Consider the following 27580-nt stretch of genomic DNA (forward strand, 5'->3'; position numbering starts at 1 on the left):
TTTCTGTATCCGGGCTCAGACACCCACTGTGACTCCACGGTTTCAGAAGCCAGGCTCCCCTCCACACGCTAGTGTTTCATGGCAGCGAGCGCACTCACACGCAGCCTGGGCCCCGGAATCACGGAGTGCTGCACTAGACTCCCATAAGTCTAGCTCTCCGCCATTCTCAGACACACAGACTCCAGCGGCAGTCTGGAACAAACAAACATTTCAACCACGTTTCCCACCACTAACTAACGCACCACCCACGTCGCAGCGGTCAGGGATGAAAAGAAAAATGCTGCTATGAAATGAGGAGCAAGGGACACGCTCTCCCTTCACCAGACTGCGGCGTTCACGGACAGAGTCAGGAGAGTGTGTGAACTAAGTGCATTTAGAAAACGCTTATGGGTCATCGACTGAGTAATGGGAAGATAAATTCGAGAAGGGGCTTAACAGGCCGAGATGAAGGTGATGACGTCAGCACAGCCCCGAAAGGATGTCGGGGTCCTGGCGTGATGCTGGTGGAAGGGCTGGGGCCCTGTGGCACTGGTGGGGGGCCCATTGATGCCCGGGAGTCGTGGGGGGGCCATCTCTGTCCTGTCTCATGTCCTGTGATTACCATTCAAGTGTGGGGACCTCATTTGTGTTATTGAAATAATAGTTTATTTCCATTAAACCACGCATTAAACTTTGTGTGTATTTATAAGGAGTATTATAATTATAGAGGGGTGATCCCCATTGCCAATATTCAATTAGGAGAACATCCTTTTCAACACGTTTAGCGCTTTTTGGTTCAGAAGACTCCAGTGACTTCCTGCATGTGAATCCCCACTCACTAGGCCCTCCCCCGGCCCAGGGCTGAGACACATACACAGAGGAAAAGGAGGAAGCCCAACCAGTCACTGAAGACAAGCAGGAGGGGCGGTGTGTCCAGGCGCAGCCACGGTAACATGGCCTTGTAGGGAAGCCCCCTGTGGACCGTGGACACAGACGCTGGGCGACAGCAACGCAGGCCAGGTGGCTCGTCCTCGGCGTTAGATCAGAAACCTAGAGGAGTCAGCCACGGCTGCGTCGTCTAGAAAACCGTTTTTGGAGACAGCTTCCCTTGTGATTGCAAACACAGAAGGGCGTCATCACTTTTGGTTACTGTATTTTCTGTTTTTAAATGGAGTTAATTAGATAAATTCTGTATCCATTTTTGCTTTTATTCCCAGAAACTCAAAGCTAAATTGAATGCCTAATCATAGCGATTCTTTCAAAATAGCTGGCTCATACACTCATTATCTTTCTCTTTAGTTTGGTTGCCTCTTAAAAGTTTCTTCCTTTTAATAACTTCCTTGCTACATGTGTATTTTTTATTTTAAGCTGTGCCAAATATCTGTAGAGCAGACAAGTTCCTCTGGTTCCTCCAAAGCTGAGCAATCTCAATTTTTAATTCATTTGACTATGTAGCTTCTCAGTGCGGTCCTACCCATTCACGGTATGGAATTTTTTCACTATATACCTAACTAGCAATTGCAGGACTATCCAGAAGAAGGACTTAATTGTGTACGATAAGTTTTGAACTTGAACTTGAAATAATACCACTATATCACAGCCTGCTCTGGATAAATAAATATTGGAAAATATTAAAATCTGAGTGAAATGAAATCTAGTATATTACTGAAATATTTTATACTTATTTTATAATGGCAAATCATGACCTTAACCTTGAACTTGCAAGCATGCTACCGTGTGAAAAAAATCTCCATTTACCTCTCGCTCTTAAAGAATTAGCATTCAATTCGAGTAATGAAAGAGTGGCTACATTTACTTTTATCTGAATTTCTTTTTTTTCTCCAAGAACTGCAAATGGTGGATTCAAACTCCTGCTGTGTACTAACTGTAACACTGCGTTCTGCTTGTCACACTTCCTCTCCCTCCCTCCCCCACTCCCTCCCTGTACGTGGGCCCATGTGGCCCAGGCTCCCGTCCACCTGCACGGTCCCCACTGTCTGAGGGCCAGAACCTTAGATGAGGACAAGAGCCGCCATGCACACAGGGAAGAACCAGCACCGAAACCTGAGCGAGCTGCTGAGAACTGACGTCCAGACGCTCAGGGACGGGGACAGAAGGGGCCCTGCCTGCCGATGGCGAGAAAGCTGACATGAGCTTCAGATCCGATGTCACTGCAAGACCACGGCCTGGCAGGCCTGGGGACGGGCAGCGATCCCTCCGAGTTCCACCTCAGGGAGTATCTGACGGAGCTGGAGGGAGGGCAGGAGTTCCAGGAACAGCTCACCCCGCGCCCAGGTGCAGACAGACGCCCAGGTGTCTGACAGCGGCAGGAGTTGGAGAACAGTGACCGGGGCTCCAGCATGAGTGACAAGCAGCGGCCCCTCCAGGGCGCGGCAGGAGTCTGCAGGGGCCACCTGCCTGGAGAGGTGTTCGGGGATGACCGAAGCGGAAGGTGCGGTGCTAACACAGAGAAAAGCCATCACACTGAGCACATGGCACATGGCCAAGGCAGCTCCCTGCTAGACGGATTCGGAGCCTGGGAGGCCCTGCGAGGAACTATAGCAACAGCGGGCTCAGACCCACCCCACTCTGGGTGGGTGGCCGCAGTGACTGGACCGAAGCCTGTGCCCTTCCCGGGCACACATGTTACTGTCCACATCTCTAAAAAGACAACCTTTTACCTGGAGATGAAGCAAATAACAGAACCAGACTCAGAGCCCACTCATGTGATGGAAATAGTAAACAATCCCATTAAAATAACTATGAGCCCTGGCTGCTGTGGCTCAGTGGATTGAGCGCCAGCCTGTGAACCAAAGGGTCGCTGGTTCGATCCCCCGTCAGGGCACTTGCCTGGGTTGCAGGCCAGGTCCCCAGGGTGGGGGTGTGTGTGAGAGGCAACCACACATTGATGTTTCCCTCCCTTTTTCCCTCCCTTCCCCTCTCTAAAACTAACTAAATAAAATCTTTACAATAAAATAAACTATGAGAAATATGTTAAAGGATCCAGGAGGAAGGGCAGCATGCATGAAGAGATGCAGTAATTATTGCAGAGAGACGGTAATTGTAAAAAGAGTCAAATGGAAATTCTAGGGGGAAAACCCAACATCAGCGATGGAGGATCTCTTAACGAGCTCATTAGTAGCGTTGACACGGCTGGGAAAAGACTCGGTGACTTGGCAGAAAGGTTAACAACAATTACGCGAACCGGAACACACCGAGAAAGCAGCCAGTAACACAGGCTGGGCACACGGAATTGTGGAACGGCGTCAGGAAACACCACCAGCAGCAGACACGCAGGGGAGGCGGCGGGTCTCAGATGAAGCAGGAAAGGGAGGGGGCAAAATAAATATTTGGCCAAGAATTGCTCATAAGCGACGAAACATACAAAGCCATAGACCCAAGGTGGTTGGGGCACCCCAGCAGGAGGAACCGTGTGTGCGCGTCAGCAGACACACGCATCCACCCGGACCCCGCCTGGTCTACCCGATGGAAGCACAAGCTAATAAAGAACCTTAAAGGAAGCCAGAGAGAAGGGGCTGGTGCATAAGAGCTACAGCTGGCTCGTCGTTGGAAACTAACATATGAGGAGACAATGAAATGGTATCTTTAATGTGCTAAAACCAGAGAAACTTCCAACCCACACTTCTGTGCCCAGCAAAGACGCCTTCCCGCACTGACGGCGAAATGATGACCTTTAGGAAAAGAAAAAGCTGGGGGAATTTGTTGCCAGTAGACCTGACCTGTAAGAAATGCTAAAGGTCATTCGTTAGACAGAAAAAAAGAAATTAAACAGAAACTTAGAAAATGTCTACCCAAAGAAAAAGATTAAAATAAAATGAAATATAAATGTTTGTTTCTTATTTTTGATTGCTTTGAAGAATACTGACTAAAGCACAGAAAAAATAGTTAAAACAGTTTTGAGCTTTATAGCAAGTGAAAATAAAAAGGTGAAACAATATGGCAGAAAAGAAGCAAAGGAGAAATTAGGAGTAGATGCGTTTATAAGGTTGTTGTTGCAAACACAGAGAGCCACAGTGCCATTTGAAGGTAAGCTGAGCTATGTTTTAAACTCTAGGGAGACCGTTAACATTTTAAATAGTTTTATCCAATGCGTCAACTCCATAGTGGGCAGAGACGGGAGCAATGATAAGACAGTGGAACCAAAGCTGCCGGGAAAAGAGGGGAGAATTGACGAAAGACAAAGAGGACGAATCAGAACAGACCCTCAGGACCCCTGTGTTCCACCTCCTGAGCGATCCTTCCAGCAGGTCCCACTGCGACCGGGGCGTTGTCTGCCGATACACATGTATCCTATGTGAAATGTCATAGACGTCGAAACAGTACATTCCTGTTAATGTAATGCGTATATTAATGTATCAATACACAGACACATATTTATGTTTATGCACCTACATGTAGTATTTTTCCTGTTGATTCAGGAAGACTCTCCACCAGCCTCTCCCCAGCAGCAGCCCCATTTCCTCTGCTCTAGTCTGATTTGCATTTTCCAGGATAAACCAATATCACGAGTATCTACAGGTCTCTGACCTGAGGCTCCCAGGCGTTTGCTTACTTTTTTTTTTTTTTTTTGGTTGCTGTTCTGAATGAAGAGCCCAGAGATGGAGGGACGCACATTCTTTCTGCCCTCATTCCCAGCAGGGCTCAGCGGCAGAGGGAGGCACCTCACCTTCCAAGGCGCCGACCTTTCAGCTTCTGCATGATTGTGCAAATTCACCAAAAATCTGCATCACTCACATCAGGCCAGACCTCCTGAGAACCGCTTTGCTTTTATTAGCATTTTACAGTCCAGCCCTCCCAATCAAGGGCATGTCTTTCATTGGAGAAACCCTAGCAAGGTTCCTTTGGACCAGCGGCCTGATAGGAGCCTCATCCGCACTTGCATCTGAGAACTCGGGGACTCCCCAGTGAGAGCTGGTGCGGCCATCCCGGACCAGCTCTGGGGTCAGGGCCAAACCAGCCCGATCTGACTCCCAGGCTCTGGACCTGCCACCCTGGACTCAGCGGCTAGGACAGCCGGTGCAGCAGGGTCTTGGGGTCTGTGCACAGGGGTCTGGGAAATGGACATCCCTCACGATGAGGCACATGCGTGTCTGTCTGCCCTCGGCCCCTTATCCGCAGTGTGACTGAGACCTGGGCTGCCAGAAACACCCCGAGTCCTCCTGTTCCTGCTCCTTTGAAACCCGAGCAGACCTCACCCATGGGATTGCTCTGGGGACACAGGAGTTACCGTCCATGACCCCTGCAGACCTGGCACAGCGTGCGTGCCTGCTGTGGATTTTACTACTATTCATGGACAGAGTTTCAGGGAGAAATCTGGGTTTGGAGACCTGCCGATGGGCCACACTCATAAAGGTGGACATGGAACTACGTTAACAGATTACAAATATTGGGCCGTGTTTCGGCAGCTTGCTAGGCAGTCCTCACACTGCGTGACGCCGACCTGAGGCGGATTAATCCCACAGACACTTTATCCAATCCACGTTTTAACCCTGGCACGGAGAATTCTAACCGAGAAATGGTCTTCGCAAAGTCCACGGAGGGGAGGGACGATGTGAACTGCCAGTGTGGAGCTAGCGCCTGAAAACAACCACGCAAAAAGGGACAGACAAAAACACAGTGTCACATCTGGCCAAATAAAAGTAAATAAATGCACTAAAAAATGAAACAAGCTTGGATTCTTGAACATGAGTCACATCTGTGAGAAGTCCCTTCTCTTCTCTCCTAAGGAAGGACCTTGGCTGGGAATGAAGGGGAGGCAGGTAATTCTGCGGCCGGACCTGCAAGTCTGCGGATAAGAGTGCGTGGTACTAATTGCAGACTCATTATTCTACTGGAAGCTCTTTCCCTAAGAAGTGCGTGAAAAGCCAGAAGACACAAGATAACTTTGAGAGGGAAAAATAAGAGGATTCATCAATTCTAACACTTCTACAAATATTAGTGAAAGTATTAGCACTGCCACAAATCAGCTTTATAGTTTCCTATCTACAATGTGCACACAATGTATCAAAGGAGCGGAACTTTTCCAGACACATCCCACATAAATAACATCCACAGTATCATCTTACACTGTCACCGAAGTAGTCCTATTCAAACAAACGGACACAAACTTGCATACAAATGCCTGCAAATAAGTAGGGAAATTTACTCGGGAGGGGAAACAGCCCTATGCTTTGTGTCTGGTGCGGAACATTTATCATCAGCTGGAAATCTGGCCTTTTGGAGCCGTGCAAACCTTCCACCCCAGCCCGCAGTTTATCTCAATTCACAGGACCACTTATTACAGCTCAGCCACGTGTTTGCCGATTTGCAACTGCTTATTAAAGGAGATGAATACCAGCATTAAGCGTTTTTAGTGCTTGAAAACACGTCCCCAAATAAACCTCACTCTCATCGGGAATTCTGATTTTGCTTTTACAGGGTTCACCTGCATAATCAAACACCTCGGAAGATTGGTGGGCCTGACCTTTGCCATCCATTCATCAGACTATTAACTCAGTCTCGCATCCATTATTAAAAGGTTAGCGGCTCCTTCGTGATACCTTCTTCCAATTAAAATGAAAAATACGCAGATGCAGGCGGCACGGCAGCCGCTTTTGCTGGTCCTCATTCTAATAGCTCGAGAGGTTAGAAATGAAAAGGGCGTAGAACCATAATCTGTTGGGAAATTACAATTTTCTATGTTTTTTGGATGCTAATAGGAATATTTACTATCACAAGAAAACCAGTACTATTATAAAAGGTTACTTTTTATGCCTTTTAATACAAACAACCGGAAATGAAAGCCGTTGTTTCGTCTAATTGTTCTAGATACTAACATCCACTTTCCCCATTCATTTGTCTTTTATAGCACACATTTCCTAGAGGAGGACTCTGCACGGCCCGATTTCGTTCAACTCTGAGACACGGATTCAGACCAGTATTTACTTTGCTGTGCAAGAGGATGGGCTACTTCTCCTGGAAGAAGCTCCCCAGCGCCGCCCTGCTGGGCGGGTGCCCGTGGGGCCTTACTTTTATACTCCAGGTGGAAGCCGGCGGCGGCTACGCTGATGTCCGACTGGAAGTGCAGGTAGAGCTGGTTGGACGAGCTGTTCAGCAGGGCGGGCACCGTGGTCCCTGTAGGAAAGCAGAAGGTGAGCTCAGCATCCTGCACCCAACTACTCCTCTGGGTATCAAACATACAGGGATACGCGTTTATATGTCCAACCCCCATCGCTCCTCTGACGGCCACGCCTTCACCCTGAGTCTCAGCTCTGACTCTCGGACCTGCAGCCCACCCCTTTTTCTGGGGGCCGTGAAAAGCCACCCGCTCTCTCTGCCCCACCCCCAGCAGATGTGACATCTTTCTATACTTCATTCTTATGTTTTACCACCTTGCTTCCTTTTAACGATACATTCATGGGCCTTCTTGTTTTCGACATGAGCAAAGAGGAGGCACCATCTGAACATGCCAGTGTTGGGAAGGCTGGGGTGGGGGGGGCAGACTGCGGGAACCTGGCCTGATGCATTTTTCATGAGCTGGTGCCTGACAGCTTTCTCTTTTCTACCCGGTGTGACTCATAGTGAGTGACATCCCCACTGAGCTGGAAGAAGGATTTGCCCGGCTTGTCACAGACAGAGTGTCTCTCTCTCCCACTGCTGGCGCTCTGCTCGAAGGCTGCCTACATGGGGATCTACTGCACCCGCAGGAGAGAGGCGGAGAGAGTGGCCCCCTGGGAGTCTCGGGCCGTTTGCTTTGTTGGCATTCAAACCCCTGGCTCACAGGGATGCAGGGAGGAGGGGGCGCGCATCTCACCTGAGAAGCTGCCCAGTCTCGGGGCGGTGGGGTCCCCGCCGTCGTAAATCTCTAGGGAGTCCCAGTTCTGCTCGGTGGCGAAGCTGAGGACCTGGATCTGCACCACAGTGAGACGCAGTGAAAAGGAGCCGGGCCGAGGGGGCCCTCACGAAACCCAGCGTGTGGGGACTGGGAAGGCAAGCCCAAACATCCAACGGTGTCCACCAAGGGCTCTTTGGGTAGATTTTGTCCTGAGGATCTATTATTTTAATTTCCAATACACAAACGTGATGAGAGACACTTTGCAGAAATAATAAGAAAAGGGACACTGGTCACGGTGTATGTGGTTAAAAAAAACGATTCAAAAAAGGAAAAGTGAGCGAGAGCCCCGTGCACAGCGCTGAGTCCCGCCCACCGTGGGCGCCAAGTGGGTGGGGCGGACCCACCTGGATCCCTGAGCCCTCGCTCACGGTGATTCTCCACACACAGTTCAGGCTGTTGCCGTAGGGCTCCGGGTACCCAGGCGACAGGATCGTGCCTCTCCGCTGGGTGAAGTTGCCGCTGCAGGGGACTGGAAGACAGAGCCGACGCCGGGAAGGTAAAGCGCAGTGAAGGGCGCCCTCCGCTGGTGCCGGGCGTCCTCTGCCTGTGTGAGTGACTGCTACGAGAAACGTCACAGGGATGCTCTGAATGGATGGCAGCCTGTTCTCTTAAGTTAGCAACACGAGTGAGTGTCCCGTGCGGTGCTGCTCAGCTGGGAGCTGCGTCTTTGTGAGGAAACCTCGTCACAGCCTCTGGGGAGGCGCTGTGCCTACCAAGGGCGTCTGCGCGGCGACTCCTGTTTAGGAGAATTCACTGCCACGCTTCAGGAGCTTTGCAGACTGTGCATTTCCAAGTGCAGACCTGCATCTAACTCCAGAAGATTTGAGTGCGGCTTACGAGCAAAGGCAGAGGGGAGAGAGATGCTGAAAGGCGCCCGTGACTTCCAGGGCCGACCCTGGCTGTGTGGCAGGTCTCACACAAACGCAGCGGGTAAACGAGGACTCACAACGTCACGGCCATTCAGCCTGCGTGAACCTGGTGCCTTGGAAACCTCACCAGCGCACGCATGGGAGAAGGGCATTCCGCAAAGCGACAGCAGGATGATTTTCCCCCCCAGTGAAACTGTGTTGTACGCCCGGGCTTGGGAGTCGATGGGGTTCTCAGTAAGGATGGAGAAGAACGCATGTTTCCTACACATTAATCTGAGTGTGCTTTCACGAAGCAATAATGTTTAGGGTTTGCTGCTGCTCAATGATTTCCAATAACAAAAACCACTCCTTAAACAGGTCTGGAGCATGATCGATTTATGGGGAGCTGACAGACAGCGCCCTAGCCCCGGGGGCAGTGGGGACCAGCAGCCTCACGCATGCAGGGAATACCAGGGACACCCGCTTACCTACGCAGCTTGGGATGGTGTCGTTCCACTGGGCCAGCGCGTTGGGCACCGCCCGGCAGCGCACGGCAGCGGACCCCTGCAGCAGGTACCCGGGGTTACACTCAAACCGCACGATCGAACCCGCTGAAAACTCGGAGCCGATTCTCCGGCCGTATCTGGGCTCGGGGACAGAGCTGCACTGGGTGTCGCTGGTCCGAGGCACCGCTGCAGGCAAAGCACACAAGGTGGGCATCGGCCTCTCCGTGGACAGAGACCCCAGACGAGCCGGCACAGAGTTTAAGTGACTACAGAGTTAATAACGCCGTCCACCCCTGGCCAGGGGCGGGATGGGGGCACATTCCCGCCCACACTCCCCCTCCCGCTGACACCCAGATGGCCTCCCACCTCATTTGAGACAGGGGCACGTGGCAGCAGGGTGGGGATCAATGCCCAGGAGGATCCGGTGACCTTTGGGCAATTAGAACTAATTAATTAAGTACCCAGTGGTATTGACCTCACTAAGAACTTGGGCTTATTTATCTTCGAGGACCTTAAAGTCTAGTGAGAAAAGCCGCTGTCAATCAAGGACTACTTACAATACGGTCGTCGCAAAACAGTAACGAAACTGAAAAAAGAACTACCGAAAACCCCCAGCAACCCCCTTCTGGTTATTTACCCAAAATAACAGAAATCGGGCCCACAGAGCATGTTCATTACAGCGTTATTCGCTCGCGACAGCCGAGTGACGGAAGCAACCCGCCTGTCCATCTCCTTCCCCGGGGTCTGGCGTCAGACCGGCCGCTCCCCACGGCACGTGGCAGGTGGGGATGGGAGAGCAGGTTTGGGGACAGAGAAGACAGCCCGCTTCCCTAGGTGGTCACCCGACACTGAGTGAGAAGATGTACACTTTCAGAAACACATCTAATGTCCTAATTGTATGTTTGGAAATGGTAAAAACAGATTAAGCAACAAAAAGCCAAGTTTAATAGCCCCTCCTGGTGAGGGCGTCACTCAGCCTGCAGGTGTGAGGACGACTGGGGAAGCTCTGCCACATGCCACCTGGTGGCTGCCAGGCCTGAGAGCTGGGCCACTTGTCCTCCTGCTGACCACACACGGCCTCTGAGCCCACTCTGAGTCCGGGACTGACCACAGCACTGTCGGAGAATCTATGCAAACCCCAGAAAAGACCCGAGTCCCGCTCTTCCCATTAACATGAGCGATTTCCTAATCACAGCTGTGTCCACGCTCTGTCCCTTGGTCCCCTGACACAGACTGAGACGCCTGGCCACCCACTGCCTGGACAGTCCTCGAGCGAAAGTAGCCAGCACAGCCTGACCCCCATGTGGCCCCCGCTGGTACTCCCTGTGGAGACATCCGGCTTCTCCACACTGTGCGGCCCCCACAGATGCAGCGAGAGAGACCCACGCTTGTCTGATGGCAGGAGTGTCCTGGGTTTGTGCGGTGGGCAGCGGCCACTGAGTCTCCATGTTGCGTGGTGGGGGAAGTACCCCCCGCCCGGCTGCAGCTAAGAATTCGCCAGCTCTCAGGGGGTCTTCTGTTCATGAAGAGGGCAGGGGGTGCAGGTTGGGAGGTACCTCATTGGCCAGGAGGTTGGCAAATGGACTCTGACCAACAGACCAGGCAGGCGCGCAGCTGGGGACCTGCAAACCTGGTCTTGGTTCTCTGCGGCGAAAATCAGTTTGCGTTTACATCTGCGATCCCGTTCCTCTCGGCCCTACATTTCTTCATTTGCGAGCACAGCCCTCGCCGGGACACGCTCACGGACTCATGTCTTCAGGGATCACCCCCCGTCTCCACACTGCTCCTCCAAATGCCCTGGCCTCCCGTGGTAAACTGACCCCGGCCACGACAGGCCCCACGTGGGAACTTCTGGTAAGGCAGCGATCTTATTTGAAGAAGTCAGAAGATTATTTTGATTCAACTACATTTCAAGGCAGCATTGAAGTATTTTCTATCAGAAGGCGAATGTTAGTAACATTGTCTCTTGTCTCGTAGCTACAATTAAAGAATTAATGAGACATCAGAGTTGTATGTTCCTCTGAAGAAAAGGAACTAACTGTGATATTCTGTTGCAGTAAGTGATGGCGATACCGGCGCCCCCTGCAGGTTTTCGGCGTCCTGACTCCCTTGGTCCTCACTGGGGTCTCTGCCATCTCTGCCAGCTCCTGGTGCGGGGCCCTATGCTAATGAGGGTGAGGTGTCTTGTGACCACGAAGCTCCTCAAGTCCCTCAGCAATTTCAAGCTGTCATAAAGTGAAAGGGTGAAGCCGTATCGGTGGGTGAAAGCCCTACTCAGAACGTTTTTGTACGGTGGTTTCAGGCTCCCGTAAACCTCTCTCCTTCAGGAGGCATGTTTGATTTAACTTTTCACGAGTGTTGGAAACGTCCCCCGGTGCTCCTGTGTCATTTGTTACCTGCATTCACAGTCCCAGCTCTTCACCCCAAGGGTTTAGCTCTGACACAAAGCCATCCATTTTTGCACAGACTCAGAACAGGCGCACAGCAAGGAAAGAGGGTGTGTTGGATTGTATGAAATATCAAGGATGCCGGAGTCATCACCAGTTCTTGAAGACGGGGAAGCGTGGCCATCTCTACATCGCTGGCTTTTATTTCTGCTGCTGGGGCTTATCCATGTCGATGTTAATATGTTACTTTACAGAAAGAAAGTTTTAAAATGATGACTTTGAAGTGTAGCATTTGAAAATAGGATAGACGTTGGGTCGTTTGGCTCAGATATTTTATATCATGATCTGACTGATTTTCTAATCTTTATTTAAAAAAATAAAAACACTCTCAAAGGATACCTGTTCTCAAGGCAGGTGACGTCGGGAACTTGAAATCTGAGATTTTCCAGGATGAAAGCTTAAACCAAATGGTCCAGGTTGTTCATGTCTCACCAACTTCGGTTTGCAAATCGGCTTTTGCAAAGGGTAATATCGAACTTATTTTTAGAAAGTTAGGAGGGATAAGGTGTGAGTTGCCAGAACTGTCTGCTTTGGAAATATGGGGTTTGCTGTTTCCAGTGTAACCAAAGGCGTCATGTAGAGCAACGTAACTGGTTTCCATCCATCTTCATTCCAGCAGCTGCTGGATCGGAGGAGCTTTCCTCCCGAGGGCCTCTCGCAGCCCCCTCACTCGCTGTTCCATCCAGATCACCCGACCGCTGAAAGCAGACAGGTGTTTCCAGTGGGCGATGTGCAGGGCGTGGACCCGCAGGGGGCGGTCACGAGACATACAAGTGAGGTGAGAGCTTGTTATCCCCCACAGCACCCTGGAACCCACGATGTTGTCGCTCGGTTTCCTGGACCGTGTTCACCACAGAGAAGAGGCCGCTGCTAGGGCGGGCCTCCCCTCCGCTCCGGGGGAGACATGGGAGAGCAGCCTAGAGTTTCCAGCCTCGAGCAAAACGGGGACCGAAAACAGCAGGGTGCTGCTTCCGATTCGGAAGACTCAGCTCGACTCTGGAGGGGACGGCATCTCCCAGATCCCAGCCTGTGCCGCCCTGCACGGCAGAGACACAGACCCGCCCGCACCTCCAAAAGGGCGCGCGTGAGCCGGTTACACGCCGCCACCCGCGTTCACGGACGAACACGCACAACACGAGCGAATGGTCCACAGGAAAAAGCCCTCGTTTCTCAGGAACTTCGAGGTATCTCTAGCTTGCTGCTGCATAGGCTCCAAACTCAAACATAAATAGAAAGTGCTGAAATCTGACAAGTTAATAGAATACAAACAAAATAAAATAGGTATTTATAGAGTGACAGATGCAGGGATATTTTGTTTGGTTTTGTGAAATTGTCTTTTCAATCAGTTTTTGCAGTGAGATTTGGAAATGGATAACTTATTTTATGAGCATTTCCTTAAAACAGTTACTAAAATCTAAACTTTTATGAAACATTTTTCTTAATTAGATACACTACAATGCATTTGAAACTGTTTTGCAAAATGTGAAGGGCTACATAAAAATAACTTGATTGACATGTGCTTCCTGCCTGTGTCAGATAAACGAGGTGATATTTTGTCTTTGTAGTTCAAACAGATGTTTGTTAAAACTAAAAATTTTTTGAATCACTCATTTGCTGATGGGCACTTAGGTTGCTTCCAGTACTTGGCTATTGTAAATTGTGCTGCTGTGAACATTGGGGTGCATAGGTTCTTTGGGTTGGTGTTTCAGGGTTCTTAGGGTATAATCCCAGCAGGTACATTTACACAATGGAATTCTACGCAGCAGAGAGAAAGAAGGAGCTTATACCCTTTGCAATGGCATGGATGGAACTGGAGAGCATTATGCTAAGTGAAATAAGCCAGGTGGTGAGGGACAAACACCATATGATCTCACTTTTAACTGGAACATAATCAACAAAAGAAAAAAGCAAACAAAATATAACCAGAGACATTGAAATTAAGAAAAATCTAACAATAGCCAGGGGGGAGTGGGGAGGGGACAGTGAGGAGAAGGGTCTATAGGAGCTACTATAAAGGACACAAGGACAAAATCAAGGGGGAGGGTAGAGGTGGGGGAGGGAGGTGGGACTGGCTGGGGTGGGGTGGAGGGAAGGGGAGAAAATGCAGACAATTGTAACTGAATAAAAAGAAATAAAAAACTAAAAATTTTAATGTTCTTATTATTGTACTATAAACAAATGAACACCCTCAATTTCTTAAACACCTAAAAATGCAACCGGGCACTTTCAAAACTTCCCCCAGGATGGTGGTGGACGGCAGGAGGATCGGGCGGGCCCCGCGCGGCCGCAGAATTTACCTTGATACACGAAGTGGAAACCGCGGGCAGATGCCCCGCTCTTGGCGCTGAACCGGAGCAGAATTTGATTCGACGTCGCCAAAGGCAGGGTCTCCCCTGGGGAAGAAACAGAGCTTGCACCAGGACGGACCCACACAGTGCACCGCACTGCGGGGGGCAACTGTATTTCAGAAAACAATGACCAACTTGGAATTTGACACGTGGCTTTTGAACGCTCACAGAGCTGCACTTTGGGTTTAGGACAAACCCACTGTTTCCATGACGACGTGAAAGTTCTGTTCTTGCATGTTTGTTCTACTATAACATTTTAACCGCGGTCACACTCTTGCTTTCCTTGGAGAAAGCATTGCGGACACCAGGCTGACTAGCCCAGAAGGTGGGAAATAGGAGGATTGGGTGAATCACAGGCAGAATCAACACCACCTGATAATTACGTGCTCAGATTTTACTTAAACTTAACAAAGTGTCTCTGAATCCAAAGCTGGTTTAAAAAATTAAAGGATTTAGGAAAAAACCTCATGAAGCACACTTTTTCCCCACCTTCTGACTAAAGGGCAGGTACCATGCCCAAGTGAGTGGTCGCTGCCGGGCCCCCCAGAGGTGGGTTTTCAATACGGGTCCACGTTTTACACGCGTGTCCTCTGAGGCCGTCTGGGCCCCCATCTTTGGATACGGAGAAATGACCAAGACTCGGGTCTTGAGGTGGTTGGTTAGTAACAGTGAAAACTGTTAGCCCTCGCCAGCCCTTGACCTCAGGTGGCCGTGGCCAGTGATGCACACAGAGGACTTCCCTGAGCTCTGGTGGCCGATAGGCCGCAGCGGTGCTGCCACAGACAGGCGTGAGGTCGCGAGGGCCGAGACGAGCACGCCACGTGCCAGTCACCCCTCGGAACGCCGCTCAGAGCAGAGCAGCTATGGCATGTGCTGCTCGAGTTGTTTCACAGGGACAGACGCAAAAACGTCCCGTGCAGGGAACGTGTGGAGTGACAATCAGTTGTGCAGGAGCATCCCGTGTTTCGTGAAGCCCCCGATCTGCTGACACGCAGACACACGTGGGTGCACGTGTGTAAACACATGTACTGCACACACGTGTGGGCGCGGTGGCTCTGCACACCTGCACAGGGCTCAAATGGCGGAGACCACAATGCCAGTCCTGTTCAGCTCCAGGCAGGAGATCCAACAGGCAGGATAGAAAATAAACACACAAAACTCATTCCCCTTTCTGGTTCTCTCCATCTGTATTGAGATGGACATTACGTTTTTCATAGTCTTAGCAAGAAAAATGATAGAAGCACGTCGTTTTTTCATATGGGCTAAAGTGCATTTGAAATTTTATATCCAAGGTAAGGTTTTACTAAACAAACACATTCAGAGATTGTTAAATTGCTCCCCGCCCCGCCCCCCACAACACTAAAAATTCCCCGCTCGCACTATCGAAATGCAACGGAGGCCAGAGGCTTTGGCAGCGTTACCGGAGTGAGAGCCGGACAGCGAGCTGAGCAGCCTGGCCCGCGGGTGGGCCCCGTCGAACAGCTCCGCCACGTCGCTCAGCGCCGTCTGGAAGGAGGCGAACTGCCCGAACACCACTGCGAGGGGAAGGCGGGGGCGACAGGCTTAAAAGGGGGGAGACGGGGGTTTTGCCTGAACTGCACACTGACTCATTCCTCCAAAAGGACACGGTCCTAAGACCCCAGGAAAAAATAACGAACTTCTTTTCTGTGCTTTCTGAAACTGTTCAGGGAAACCACTCCATTTAGTCTAGGGCCCGAGGAGCCAGCCCAGCGAGCAGGACACTGCCTGGTTTGGAAAGCACACCAATTCAGTGCGGAATCAGAGATTCTTCAGCTCTGAGTATGTTTATGCCCAATTCACGTGAGTTCCCTGCAGGGTCAGTGCGGACTCAGCCACATGGGTAGAAACCATTTCTTGCCACCGCACTGGGCACTTTGTTCACCTTCCTGGTTGAGGAGTTGCAAGAACACCCCTCCGCCGAGGGCACCGCAGCTGCAGACTCCCCCGCGGCACACCCAGTCGACATGGGTGCTGAGACCAGCACCAGACAGAGCCGTGCCGGGGTCACAGAAACCTGGGGTTTAGCACCGATTCCCGAGGCACATGCTCTGTCGCACACTCATTTCCGTGCACGTGCGATAGAACACAAGCACCCGTGCATGTGAAGACCTAAGGGCGCACGGGGCCAGGGCAGCGGTCCCAGTGATGGAGCACTCTGAACAAGCATCACGGGGAGGGGAAACCCTGAGTTTTGCAAGGTTCTCGCTTACACAGTTTCTTCCTTTCCCGTCTCTCCTCTGAGGCCGGATGGAAACCCGGGGTCCTCTCTGTGGGCGAAGGCACCAGTGAACCGTGCTCACCAAGGGGTCTGCGTGGCCCGATCTTTGTTTTAGGAAGGACGCTTTGGTGAGGCTTTTGGGTGAACAAGGGTGATATTTCTGGCACCTAAAGACCTGTCCTAGCTGTCACTTCCCCAGTGACCGCCACCCCATCTCCCCGGATTCAGTGGCACCTCCGGGGTGTGGACAGCATTTCATCCATCTTGACACTTAGCACAACTGTTGAATTGATTCATTCCCCAGGAGAGAATAAGGAAAAAGGGGAAAAAATAAAAGCTAAGACAGCATAGATTTTCATCAAAAATGTCCTATACATTTATGTCACTGCGCATTTTAGATTGGGAAGTCTGATCAATATGTAGGAGGGGGTGTGAGTTTTTCTGCTGAAAAATCGTAACTGTGCTGTGCCAACTCAATAAAATTTTAGAATAAACTAAAATGATAGACTATAAATAATAAATAACAGAACTTCACAGAAATTGTTTGATTTCTCCCATAAGCCAGTTTCTTGCCCAGCAATTGATGTTCTTGCCACAGGATTGAATTTTAAAAAATGTTTTTCCTCAAATGGACTCTGACATTAGAATCTTTATCTGCTTTATTTCTGTGAGGAGGTGGCTGCTAACTTGCGCATGAAGAAAAAGCCAGACGATGTAGGACTTTAGTTTTACTATTGGAAAAAAGCACTAGTCGATACAATTACGAAACCTACTACCTGGTTGGCTCTGGGAAAGGTGGCCGCACAAAGGACGTTGTCCTGCTCAGCAGGGCGGGTAGAGACACCAGCGTCCAGCACTGAGCTCCCCACTCATGGGCCTCCCTGGAGACCCTTCTGGAAACACAGCCCCTCGGGAAAACTGGCTCGGGCTCAGGTCAGAAGCAAAGTTCAGGAGGGAAGCTCAGGAAGCCCGGTTTCCGGGGCTAGATGGGCCTCGGCCGGCCTTTCCATCTCTGATCACTCACACGTGTGCTCCCTGACCTGGGGACGTCCCTCAGGGTCACACGACGGTGTCCCTGACCCACACGGCTCTGCGGCCCTCCCTTACCCCTGGACACAACTGACTAAAAAGGTGCTTTGTAGCCAAAATAAGAAGAAAGCCAGCCCTGTTCTCTCTGATTATTCGGGGCCAGAATCCTAGGAGGACAGGGGAGCGGTTCAGGTCCCAGAGATAAGAAGATGGAGCTGGGTCCTGTGTGGGATGGGCCGGGAAACCTGCCTCTCTACACGGCTCGTCTTCTTGTCGGTTTATTCTGTCCACAGCTGGGGTAGCTGTAAAGTAACAGACAAGTGAACACCGACAGATAGGACAACGAGTTCATACACAGGAAGAAACCTTACCGAACTCCTCCGGCACTGTGATGGAGTAGAGGCACACCTGGCCGGCTGTGTAGTTCCGGGGGTAGCTGGGAGACAGCACCACGCCCTCGGCCCCGCTGTACTGGCCTCCGCACGGAGCTGGAAGGGGAGCCACCAGTGTTAGCAACCGCAGCAACGTGAGTGGCCAGGGCAGGGGCAGCGGCAACAGGGACCGAGGGGGGAGCAGGGTGCTGGGGTCACCTGAATACTCAGCAGAGTGTGAACGTCCAAAAGCGATTTCACTTTGCTGCTCAAAGCAAAAGGGAAAGAAAAAGATTTATGAGGATAAAACAAAAGTGAGATAATGTAGCAGGAGCATAGAATGTGGTTTGAAGGCCTTTCTTGGACGTGCTAAAATAATCAGGAAAACAGCTTTAATAATAATAATGCTGATAATAGTAACAGGCTCAACAAAGACAAATCATTAAGTTATTCCAAAGTCTCACGGACACAGGTGGATGATGCCAGTCATGACATTAACTTAAGAGACACGCAGATTACTTCAGTTTTGTACTGTTTTTATGTTACTGTGACTAAAAGTAAGAAGTTTTCTTTATAGTTTTTCTGTTGTTTAAACTTTCGATCTCATAGATTTGGTACAAGAGCAACTTGCTAATGTCTCAGGGGTGTCTCTAAAAGTTCGATTTAAAGCTGAAGCAACCAAAACCTAGAAAATTAGGGCAGATACGAAGGTGGGGTGATTATTACAGACAGAGCTGTGTGTGTGTGTGTGAGTGGGTGTGTGAGTGAGTGTGTGCCTTTATTTTCAGTTATGAAACCCAGAAAAGAAAGATTAAAATTTGTTTGTTTTATCAACTCCTAAACCGGCTAACACGACAACTTGAATTCGTCATTGTTTGGCATTTTTATTGGACAGACGGAGAGAAGCACCGATTCACAAACTGGCCTTCATAACTGGGGTTTAAATGCGAAAATAACGCACTGTCTAGAGCCACAAATTCACGAAATTCCTTTATCACTTTCCTTTTTATACAGGTACTACTATTTACATATACATTCATTTACATATGATATGCATATGTTTAATATAGATTTAAATATATAACACACGTATATTTCCCTTTTTATGTGTGTGCATGTGTGTATTACTTAAAGAGTAATTTACATACATAAAACGTGATTTTCAGAATTTCAACTATAAGAAATAACAATAATAGAGTAACAGGAGCTTTAGGTTACTTTTTAGTAATTTAAGATAAATAATGTTTCTCAGGCCCTTCCAAACCTATGAGATTATTGGGGTATTGCTAAAGGACATTCATATTAAAAAATAACTAATATAAGTTATGATTTAATATACACGTGGATTTTCTGGGTGTGTCTTCCATGTGGGAATTTTTACGGGGTTGTTACGATAACGCCCGAGGAGTCTGTTGGGCAGACATCAGCGTCCCTCTGGCCCGGAGGAGCGGGGGCCCACGGGCTCGGGCTGCAGCCTCTCCGTGGTTCCCCCGGCTGACATGTGCGGGGCCCCGTCCTGCGCAACGCGCCGGAGAGGGACAGGTCTGTGACGAGGACACCCCCGGGATGTACCCTGTACTGTGACGACTGTGATTGTGAAGTCAATGTAACGAACATCCAGATGTTCTTCTAACCCTCAGCAGAAGAGGGTTTATATGTGGCTGACCCACACCTCACGGCCAGTTCGGGCCTTAGTGAGAAGCCACGTAAACATTGCACGCTCGGGGTGCGGCGTCTTCACGTCCTCTGCCAACGGTCCTTGCTCCTCCATCCCTCTGCAACCTGGGAAGCATCCACAGCTACGTCCCTGTTTCTACCTCTACAGGGTGGAATGCGGAAGACTAGGAAGACTTAGCAGGGGGCAGTTTTTGCCCGTTCCCTGATTGACTAATGTCCTCTAGAAACACGTTGGGTCTGGAGTTCTTCCTCTACCTGGGAAACCAGGGCCAGCGCCCGGCAGACGGGTCCTTGGCTTGGGCCCCTCAGGGTCATCAGACAAACCGAGAAATGGAAGTAGCAGAACATACGAGGGCCATCGGCTCGTCTGGTTTGGTTTGTGACCCCGTGAGCTACCCACAGGACAGGAAAGTGACATTCGCTTGTGAGCTATTCTCTCTAACTATGCCCACCCTTGAATTTACCCCAGAGTAACCTTGGGGTCAACGTTCCTGCCAGACCAGGGGGTTTACGGTCCTCTTTTCCGTGCGCAGCCTACACGGTGAAGGGGGCATGTCCCTGGCTGGAGGACCTTTGTCCGTGGAGACGCCCACGAAGCCACCAACTGGACGGCAGCCAGCGACCCAGAAATGTACGCCTGCCTCTCCGGTCAGCGCATCTCCCACTGTGGTCTGACGTCCATTGTGGGAGATGAGACGGGTCTCTTCTCGAAGGTGGACCTTCCCTTTAAATAGGCTCTTTTATTAATTTATTGTCTATATAGTGAATTAGAAACTGCTGATATGTGGGGGCAGCGACACATTAATTTTACTGCCACATGTGTGCACGTACACGTGTGCACTTAATATGTCGAAGCAGAGAGAGAGGAGGAGACACAGAGACAGCGACAGCGAGCACACCTGCAGGCGGTTACCTGGTGCCTCCCCTGCGGGCCAGGCCCGGGTGACACAGAACCATGGTGCAGCAAGGGAAGAGCACCCCTCCCCTCAGGACCTGGGAGGCAGGCTCAGAGCCTGGCTACTACGTAAAGGATGGAGGGACACCGCACAGGTACCACCCCCCTAGCTCTGTGAGCGATCCCAACCGCAGCCTACAGGGGGCAGTGGGGAGCCGTCTACAAACGAGCTCGGACTCCGAGTCAAGGGCCCCACAGTCAGGACCAGTGCACGTACCGCTGCAGGACGGCAGGACCCGGTCCCAGGCCGGCTTCCCGTCCGCTCCGATCACGCACGTGATGGACGAGGGGTCCACGATGGTGTAGCCAGGGTCACACTGGTAGGTCACGGTGGAGCCCAGTTTGAAATCCGTCCCGACTCTCGTCCCGTTCATGATGTTTCCAGGGTCGAAGCAGGCCTCCCGGGGTTTCTCTGCAGAAGGAACGAGCGCGAGCTCCGTGAGATCCGGCATCTCAAGTTTTGTGTGTGTGCGGTTGTCTGGTTGCTTATCTATTTATGTTTTTAGCGCCTAGAATGGGGCCCAGCATTTGAGAAATGCTCAACAAATATTTACCAATTGGCCGATGACCGGGTTGTTCATTAATGATCAAGTTAATAACTGCATACACTAGCAATAATCACCAAGTTACTAATTATCCAATTAAGAATGGTATAGGGGATGGAGAAGCCAAAGAACTTATGTGTACGACCCATGGACATGAACTAAGGTGGGGGATGCTGGCGGAGGGGGAGAAAGGGGGGAAATGGGACTGTAGGAGCATAATCAGTAAAATATGCTTAAAATTAGTAATGATATGTCATAGAAAAATAGGAAAAACTCTTAATGAAATTGTATTTCTAAGTTTTCAAATTACATTTTCCTACCGAATTGCTATGGAACTGCTTTCTTCTGCGTATATTTTTGTACATCTATTCCTTTTTTGACCACAGATTTTAGTGCTGAGCCAAAGAAACTGATTTTGGAGAACCTGAGGTTCCTTTTCCGACTTTCGCACTCAAACCCCGGTACCGGGGGACCCGTGGCTGGCTGTGTGAGGCGCGTGGATGGACTGATAAGACAACAGGGAAAGAGGCTCTGGCTTCTGCGGCCCTCTCCAAGTCCATGTGTGCTCCAGCCTGAGCAGGAACAGCGCTTCACCGGCCTGTACGTGCCAAGCCCTGCGCCTGGATGCGCGGACTCTGCCACCTGCGTCCCCACAGCGGCAGGGCCGGTGCGCATTGGGCAGGCCCTGAGCATGCGCACAGTGCGTGCTCCCCTCTGCGCAGTCCGCTCGGGGTCCCACCCACTCCACACCTGAGAGTCTGAACCAACTGCGGAAAAATTACATAACTTAAAAAAAACACCGCAGAGACCTGCCCACCTGTGGATCCACTGAACAAGAGTTACCGAAAACCTCTCTTTTCCCAAATATAAATACGAAATCGTCTTTATTTTTTTCTCAGACTCTTGTTGCGGTGAAGTTAAGCCCAGTTCCCCTCTGGTAGACGGAATACGTTCCCTGTCCTCCTTCAACAGACCTCCCCAAACACCCCCACTCGGAAAAGACGTCTGTGTCTCCGTGTTGCGTGCAATCTCATCGTTTGAACTGCGTTTCGTCTTTGCTTCTCAACATTCCTCGCTCCATCATCAAGTTCCTCGCAGCATCAGAAGCCTGTGGCAGGGAATTTCACGGTCTTCGTGTGGTCAATACAGAAGTTCCCTGAAATGTTCCTCCTCGTGTTTTACAGTTAATAAAATGCCACTCAGCACGCGTGTGTGTGTGTGCACGTGTGAGCATGGGGTTAGTGATTCCACTGTAGGCTTGAGAATAACTTCAGTGGATAAAACAAAAAGTTTCTGCTCTTTCCTTTGGGACTGACAGCCTTACTCCCGCAGAAAGCTTACGTGCGCCCGTTCCTCCACTGCGGGTAGAGAACCCAGGGGCGCCGTATGGCTAAGCATCTCTGGAAAGTGTAAGGGGGAGGCAGGATTTTATTTCATTTTTTGACGGTGATCGATGTTGACCGTGTTCGCTGGGACAGCGGCCGCCCTGGGAGGTGGCAGGCAGGAGTTTGGAGAACCTTCCACCGCCCCCTGCTCCGAGGACTAGATAACGCAGAGAAGGGGAAACAGCCCAGACGTGGTGGGGCGGGGGTGACCACAGGGAAGAGAAACAGGCCTGTTTGCTGTTGTGACTCCTCATTTCCCATCATCTCTGTGACAATCGGTCAGCGTTGGCCAGGCAGAGTCTCCTTGGCAGGTGCTGGCTTTTCCGTTAGCATGTTCTACTGCACAGTTTGCCTGCATGCTTTGGTTAAAATGCAACATATATAAATATCACATAATATATATTTCACATGTTCCATTTTAACCAGAGTACACAAATGCATGCAAATGTGTGCATATAAGTATTTACATATTTATGATATTGATATATTTGTACATCGTGCAATCAAATAAATTGTATCAACCAACAGATCATATCACTCATATAACCTGCATGCACAGTGGCATGTTCACATGCAATAATTCGACACCCTCTGCGGACTCTGTGTCTCGGCCATCGGTGGGTTTTGTGTGGGGTCTCTCCGATCGCTCTGCTGCAGACCCACGTGGCTATTTCAAAGGGGAGGTGACATTGTGATGGTCCTCTGTAGCTGCCTCCAAGCCCATAGAGGACCCAGGACACCTCCCTTCAACGTGAAGGGACAAACGGGCACAGCTGCCCCCAGGGAAGGCCGGGGTCTTCTCTGTCGCCCGCAAGGTGCTCTGAGCGCCTGGCAATCCAAGTGCTTGCCGGGCACGTTTGTCTTCTTGTAAAAGAGTGAAAAGTTCTCGGCAGACGCCTGCAGCCCATGGCTGTCCCCTTGTCAGCCTCGTGGGTCGTCTGTTTTGTGATCAGCCTCTGGTTAGTTTTCTGTTGGGTTAAGTCCCACCTATACCATCTTCTGCTCCATGTCGCTAAGCTCGACCGCTGACGGCAGGTGTTTAACTCGCCCTGAAATGAAGGGCACCCAAGCCTCTGGCGCCATTTACCCAGCTGTCTGTGCAGGTGATTAATCACAGGGACATCTTTCTCCCAGCTTGTCACCCTTGCTAATGGGATGGCTTCACAGCACTGCTCGTTTTGCTGGTGTTCGTGTCCCTGCTGCTTTGGGACCCCTTGGGGGCCCGCATGGGGGGCCCAGCAGGGTGACTGTGCCAGGTCCCCCGATCCTTGCTTGGCAGGGGCACCTGACGCTCTATCCGCCTTGCGTGGTGATGGAGAGGGGGCCCTGACGCTGCCCCTGGACGTGCAGGGGCCCATCCCCGACGGACTCGAATCGTTGTCACTGCCGTGCCTCCTTGTCCCCCGTGGGTGTGTTCTGTTCTGTCACAGATGCCCCCGGGCACACTTTAAACCGTGAAGTGCTGTAGTGCCTGATTGGACGGCTACCTGGTCACGAAAGGAAGCCCGCAAACAGAAGGGCAGCTCTTCCTCTTTTCCACGAGCAAGGCCGGGATGCTCCGGCCGCCCACTCTTCCACGGAGGTCCACGGGGCACGCAGGCCAGCCTAGCGGGCAGCGGTCACGGTGTGTCCCCCTCCACGTGCAGATGAAGTGCGTTCTTCCTTTTCCCCTCTCACTACAAATGGCGCTGTCGTGGACACGTCCGCCTGGGAACGGCGTTCTCGCTCACTGCTCAGCGACGTCCGAGACCCCGTCCAACAGCACAGAGACCCTCTGACTGCTGGTCGCCACATTTTATGCTGCTTTTCATAAAGGTCCCCCCGTTTGTAGAGTTTGCTCTTTGGGGGAAAATAGATTAATTTTCTACTTAAAACCAGATAGAGAAAGACAAGTCCGTTGAAGAGTTAAGAGAGATGGAACATTTATTTTAAATGTCTAATAACTAATAACTAATCCAAGAGTTTCAGTAAAAGTACCTATTTTTAGTAAAGCTCTCACTGGTATTTTGTTAAGTCCCTCTTTCTGATTCTTTGCCTTTTCTTTGTTCTTATGAGAAATGGGTTTGAACAGGAATAATTTGTTTTCATGGATCCAAGAGGAAAATGCTCAGGTCGGGTGCATTTTGTGGGCATCTGCCTGTCTGCTGCCTCTGGGTGTGACGGACAGGGCCAGGTGGGTCCCAGGTGGTCTGGTGACCAGGGAACCAGCTGTGCCCGGCCGGAGTCCTCACCACCCGACACCCAGGGTGTTTCGTGCGGGAAAATACTGAGGAAAGACCAAGGTGGTCGATGTACTTAAACCGAGTTGACTGAAAGAAACAAAGTAGAAGCTGTTAAAACACTTCCTAAGATCATCCCTAAGTGTTACACTCTGCTGCACGTATCACATTTTATTTGTAAACGGCCATGGATTTGAGCAACAGTTTCCGCATCTGTTCTCCCTCAGCGAGGGGGCACTGGGTCTGGATTTCCGTCCCCACGGCAGAGGTCGGACACCCTGCCCCAGACGGACAGGCAGACGTCAGCGTGTCATGTGTGACGCAGGCAGTGAGGCTTCATAACACAACACGAACAACGCAAACCACCCCGACGGGGATGCACGTCCACGCCAGCGCCGGTCACGGTACCTTTAAATTCGATGGCGAAGCCCGACAGGCCCACGGAGGCGTCGCTCCGGAACGCCAGGAAGAGGCTGTTGCCGCTGCTCTCGATCCTGTCGGGGGCCTGGGCGCCCTGGAAGCTGCCGATCAGCGGGCTGTTGGAGTCGGCGCCCTCGTACACGTGCAGGAAGTCGTAGCTGGGCTCCATGTTGAAGCTGCAAAGACAGGGCGGTCAGGCACCGGCAAGCCGCCCCCCTTCCGGCCCCAAACGGCGGTGCCAGCCCCTGGTGGGCATGCTTGCTTCGGTGTCACATTTAAAAGTTAGAGCACTCCGAACGTTACATGTGATTACAATGTCAAAGCAGGAGTAACTGTAACAGGTGTCAACTGTAACACGTGCTACTCACAGTTTATGTGACTATCATATTGAAAACCGATCAATTTGAACGATCCCTGTAAGGAAATGAACCCCAGTAACACAGAGAGAGTGTCCCTTCCCTGGACGCAGGAGGGTGAATTACCACTGATAACTGGTAATTACGTGAACACTTAGTTTCGGAAATATGTACCATCGGTCGTACTGACTTCTCCTAAAGTTTTAAAGAGAGTTCTTCGTGCTGCTTGTACTTTGAAAATGTAGTTAGCGCTCCTCGCTCGGAAACCTTGGCCAGTGTCAGTGGTTTCTACAAGGGAACCGAGCGCAGAAGTGTCTCACCACGCCACTGCGCCGGGGTGGTCTCAGTTTCTCTTTCCCACTCTCTCTGTTTCTTGCTCGGCCTCTCTCTCTCCTTGAATACTAACGTCCCGGCCTTCCCCACAGAGCCTGACAATTAGAGCCCCATGCTCTCCAGAGGGAGGTGGCTTTACGTGTCCCTGCCACGGCCGATGCGAGGCTGCGCCGAGTCTGGGAGCTTCACACACATGTGCGCTCCCAGGCGGAAGGCTGAGCGGGTTCAGATGCTGCAAGCTCACTGTGAGCAGAACAAACCAACCAGACAGGCATCTACAGCATGTTCCGGGGCCTCCCCGCTCCGTTCCCCCTTCTCTAATCCAGGCCTGTGTGCGCCCCCCGGCCCCTCACTCCTCGCTCCTCAGCTGGTGAGCAGGAGGAAGGGTCCGGAGTTGTCAGACTCACAGGCCGTTTATCTGGAAATTCAAGTGATAAAATGCGTATGAAAGGTCCCCCCAACCTGCTGCTGGTGTCCTGAAGGAAGCGTCCTGTGGGGACCCCAGGGGACCCCACACTGGTACCCCCAGCCCTCCTGCACGCCGCCACTGCCCTATGTCAGGCTGTGCTGTCTCCCAGGAGGCCCCTGAATCAGGAGACCCCCTTATTCCCAGGGATGCGTTCCAAGACCCCCAGTGACGCCTGAGGCCAGGGCTGGTACTGGACCCTCTTTATACTGATTTTCCCTGCACACTCATTTCTCCAAAAACATGTAACACAGCAAGTGGGCGGGGTAAGAGTCTGAGAACAGTACGTGACAATAAAATGGAACCAGCATGACAATACACTGTAATCAGAGCTGTGGGACTGTGGTGTCTCTCTGTCACCGCCCACGGAGAGAGGGGGCTACTCAGGGACTGGGGTGGGGGAGAGCATCTGCCCGGAGGAGACCTGGACAGAAAGTCCTGGGCGGAGCAGAATGGAAGGCCTGGGATTTAATGAGGAGCAACTCAGAGAGGCAAGAAGGCGCACAGCTTACAGCCTTGAATTGTTTAGTTCTGGAATTTTCCCTTTAGTATCTTCAAACCTTGGTGGACCACAGGTAATAGAAAATGCGTAGAGCAAAACCGTGGATAACGGGGTGGGGGGGACGCCCGGCTGTATATTCACTGAAGAAAGCTGTAAACGTTTTTTTAGGCTGTTTCTCCAGCGAGCTCGCCGAGGTCGGAATCGGGAAAGGCGTGAACAAGACTGGAGGGGCTGAGCCGCAGGGGCTGTGCGGCCACAGAGGGTCTGACGGGGCAGGGGTTTTATTAGGGACACTCGGCAAGCTGCTGCTAGAATCTGGTCAGGCTGCGCCCCTAGGAACCGGCGTTGCTGGTTACTGTTAGAGGTTGGTTTTGAACAGTGGAAACACGTTGAGGCACAGGGAAAAAACGTTCTAACTGCTCTCGACGGCTCTCTCGCTTTGGATGCCTGGAAATCCACACGTAGCATCTGGAGTGACGTGTATAATTGATGACGCTCCGTCTGAGAAATCAGTCTTGATTCAGCCCCACCGCAGGCCAGAGTCCGGCCAAGCTTTTAACCCAGTTTCCTTTGAGTCCCAGTCTGCGGGGCCTGTGACGGGACCTCCCCGCTGGCTGCAGCCCCCACGTAAAGGGCGAGCCCGGGGGCTCCTGTGGGCTCCAGGTCTTGTGCCGCTCGGCCTGTGCGGGTGCTGCTGGCAGGGCCCTGTCCCCTCCCTGCCCCCAGGAAAGCAGAGCTTAGTCTCACCCGTGCACTCGGTCACCGAGGGCACTGCTGGGACTTCACATCAACAGCGCTGCAGAGATTTCCAGAAACAGACTCAGCCCTGCCCTGGTTTTCTCCACGGCCAAGCGGCCCCATCCAATTCAAAAGACGAGTTCCACGGGGACGGTACCTTTTGAATATCAGGGCGATGACGAAGTCCGGGCTCACTGTGATGGTCCAGTCGCATTCCTTCCCGGGCGGGTACGGCTGCGGGTAGTTGGGCGATAAAATGACGCCCGCCGGGCCAGTCAGGTTCCCTCCACACGCAGCTGTCACAGAGGGGGACAATCAGGAGA

The 27580-nt window shown here is 51.3% G+C and overlaps 1 protein-coding gene across 1 annotated transcript in view; it reads right to left on the minus strand.

Moving 5' to 3' along the window:
* The window catches only part of CSMD1 (CUB and Sushi multiple domains 1), a 1050215-nt gene that overhangs the window by 90425 nt on the left and 932210 nt on the right, over window positions 1-27580 (minus strand). The window contains exons 28-37 of the mRNA XM_053916503.2: window positions 27415-27553; window positions 24851-25038; window positions 20511-20705; window positions 17662-17778; window positions 15444-15557; window positions 13972-14067; window positions 9210-9413; window positions 8218-8342; window positions 7793-7889; window positions 7009-7113 (exon numbers count right to left, since the gene is read on the minus strand). Of these exons, the coding sequence (XP_053772478.1) occupies window positions 7009-7113; window positions 7793-7889; window positions 8218-8342; window positions 9210-9413; window positions 13972-14067; window positions 15444-15557; window positions 17662-17778; window positions 20511-20705; window positions 24851-25038; window positions 27415-27553 (1380 nt within the window). The remainder of the gene's footprint in view (window positions 1-7008; window positions 7114-7792; window positions 7890-8217; window positions 8343-9209; window positions 9414-13971; window positions 14068-15443; window positions 15558-17661; window positions 17779-20510; window positions 20706-24850; window positions 25039-27414; window positions 27554-27580) is intronic.

The sequence above is a fragment of the Desmodus rotundus genome, chromosome 13 (assembly GCF_022682495.2).
Source record: "Desmodus rotundus isolate HL8 chromosome 13, HLdesRot8A.1, whole genome shotgun sequence".
In the NCBI taxonomy this organism is placed as follows: domain Eukaryota; kingdom Metazoa; phylum Chordata; class Mammalia; order Chiroptera; family Phyllostomidae; genus Desmodus; species Desmodus rotundus.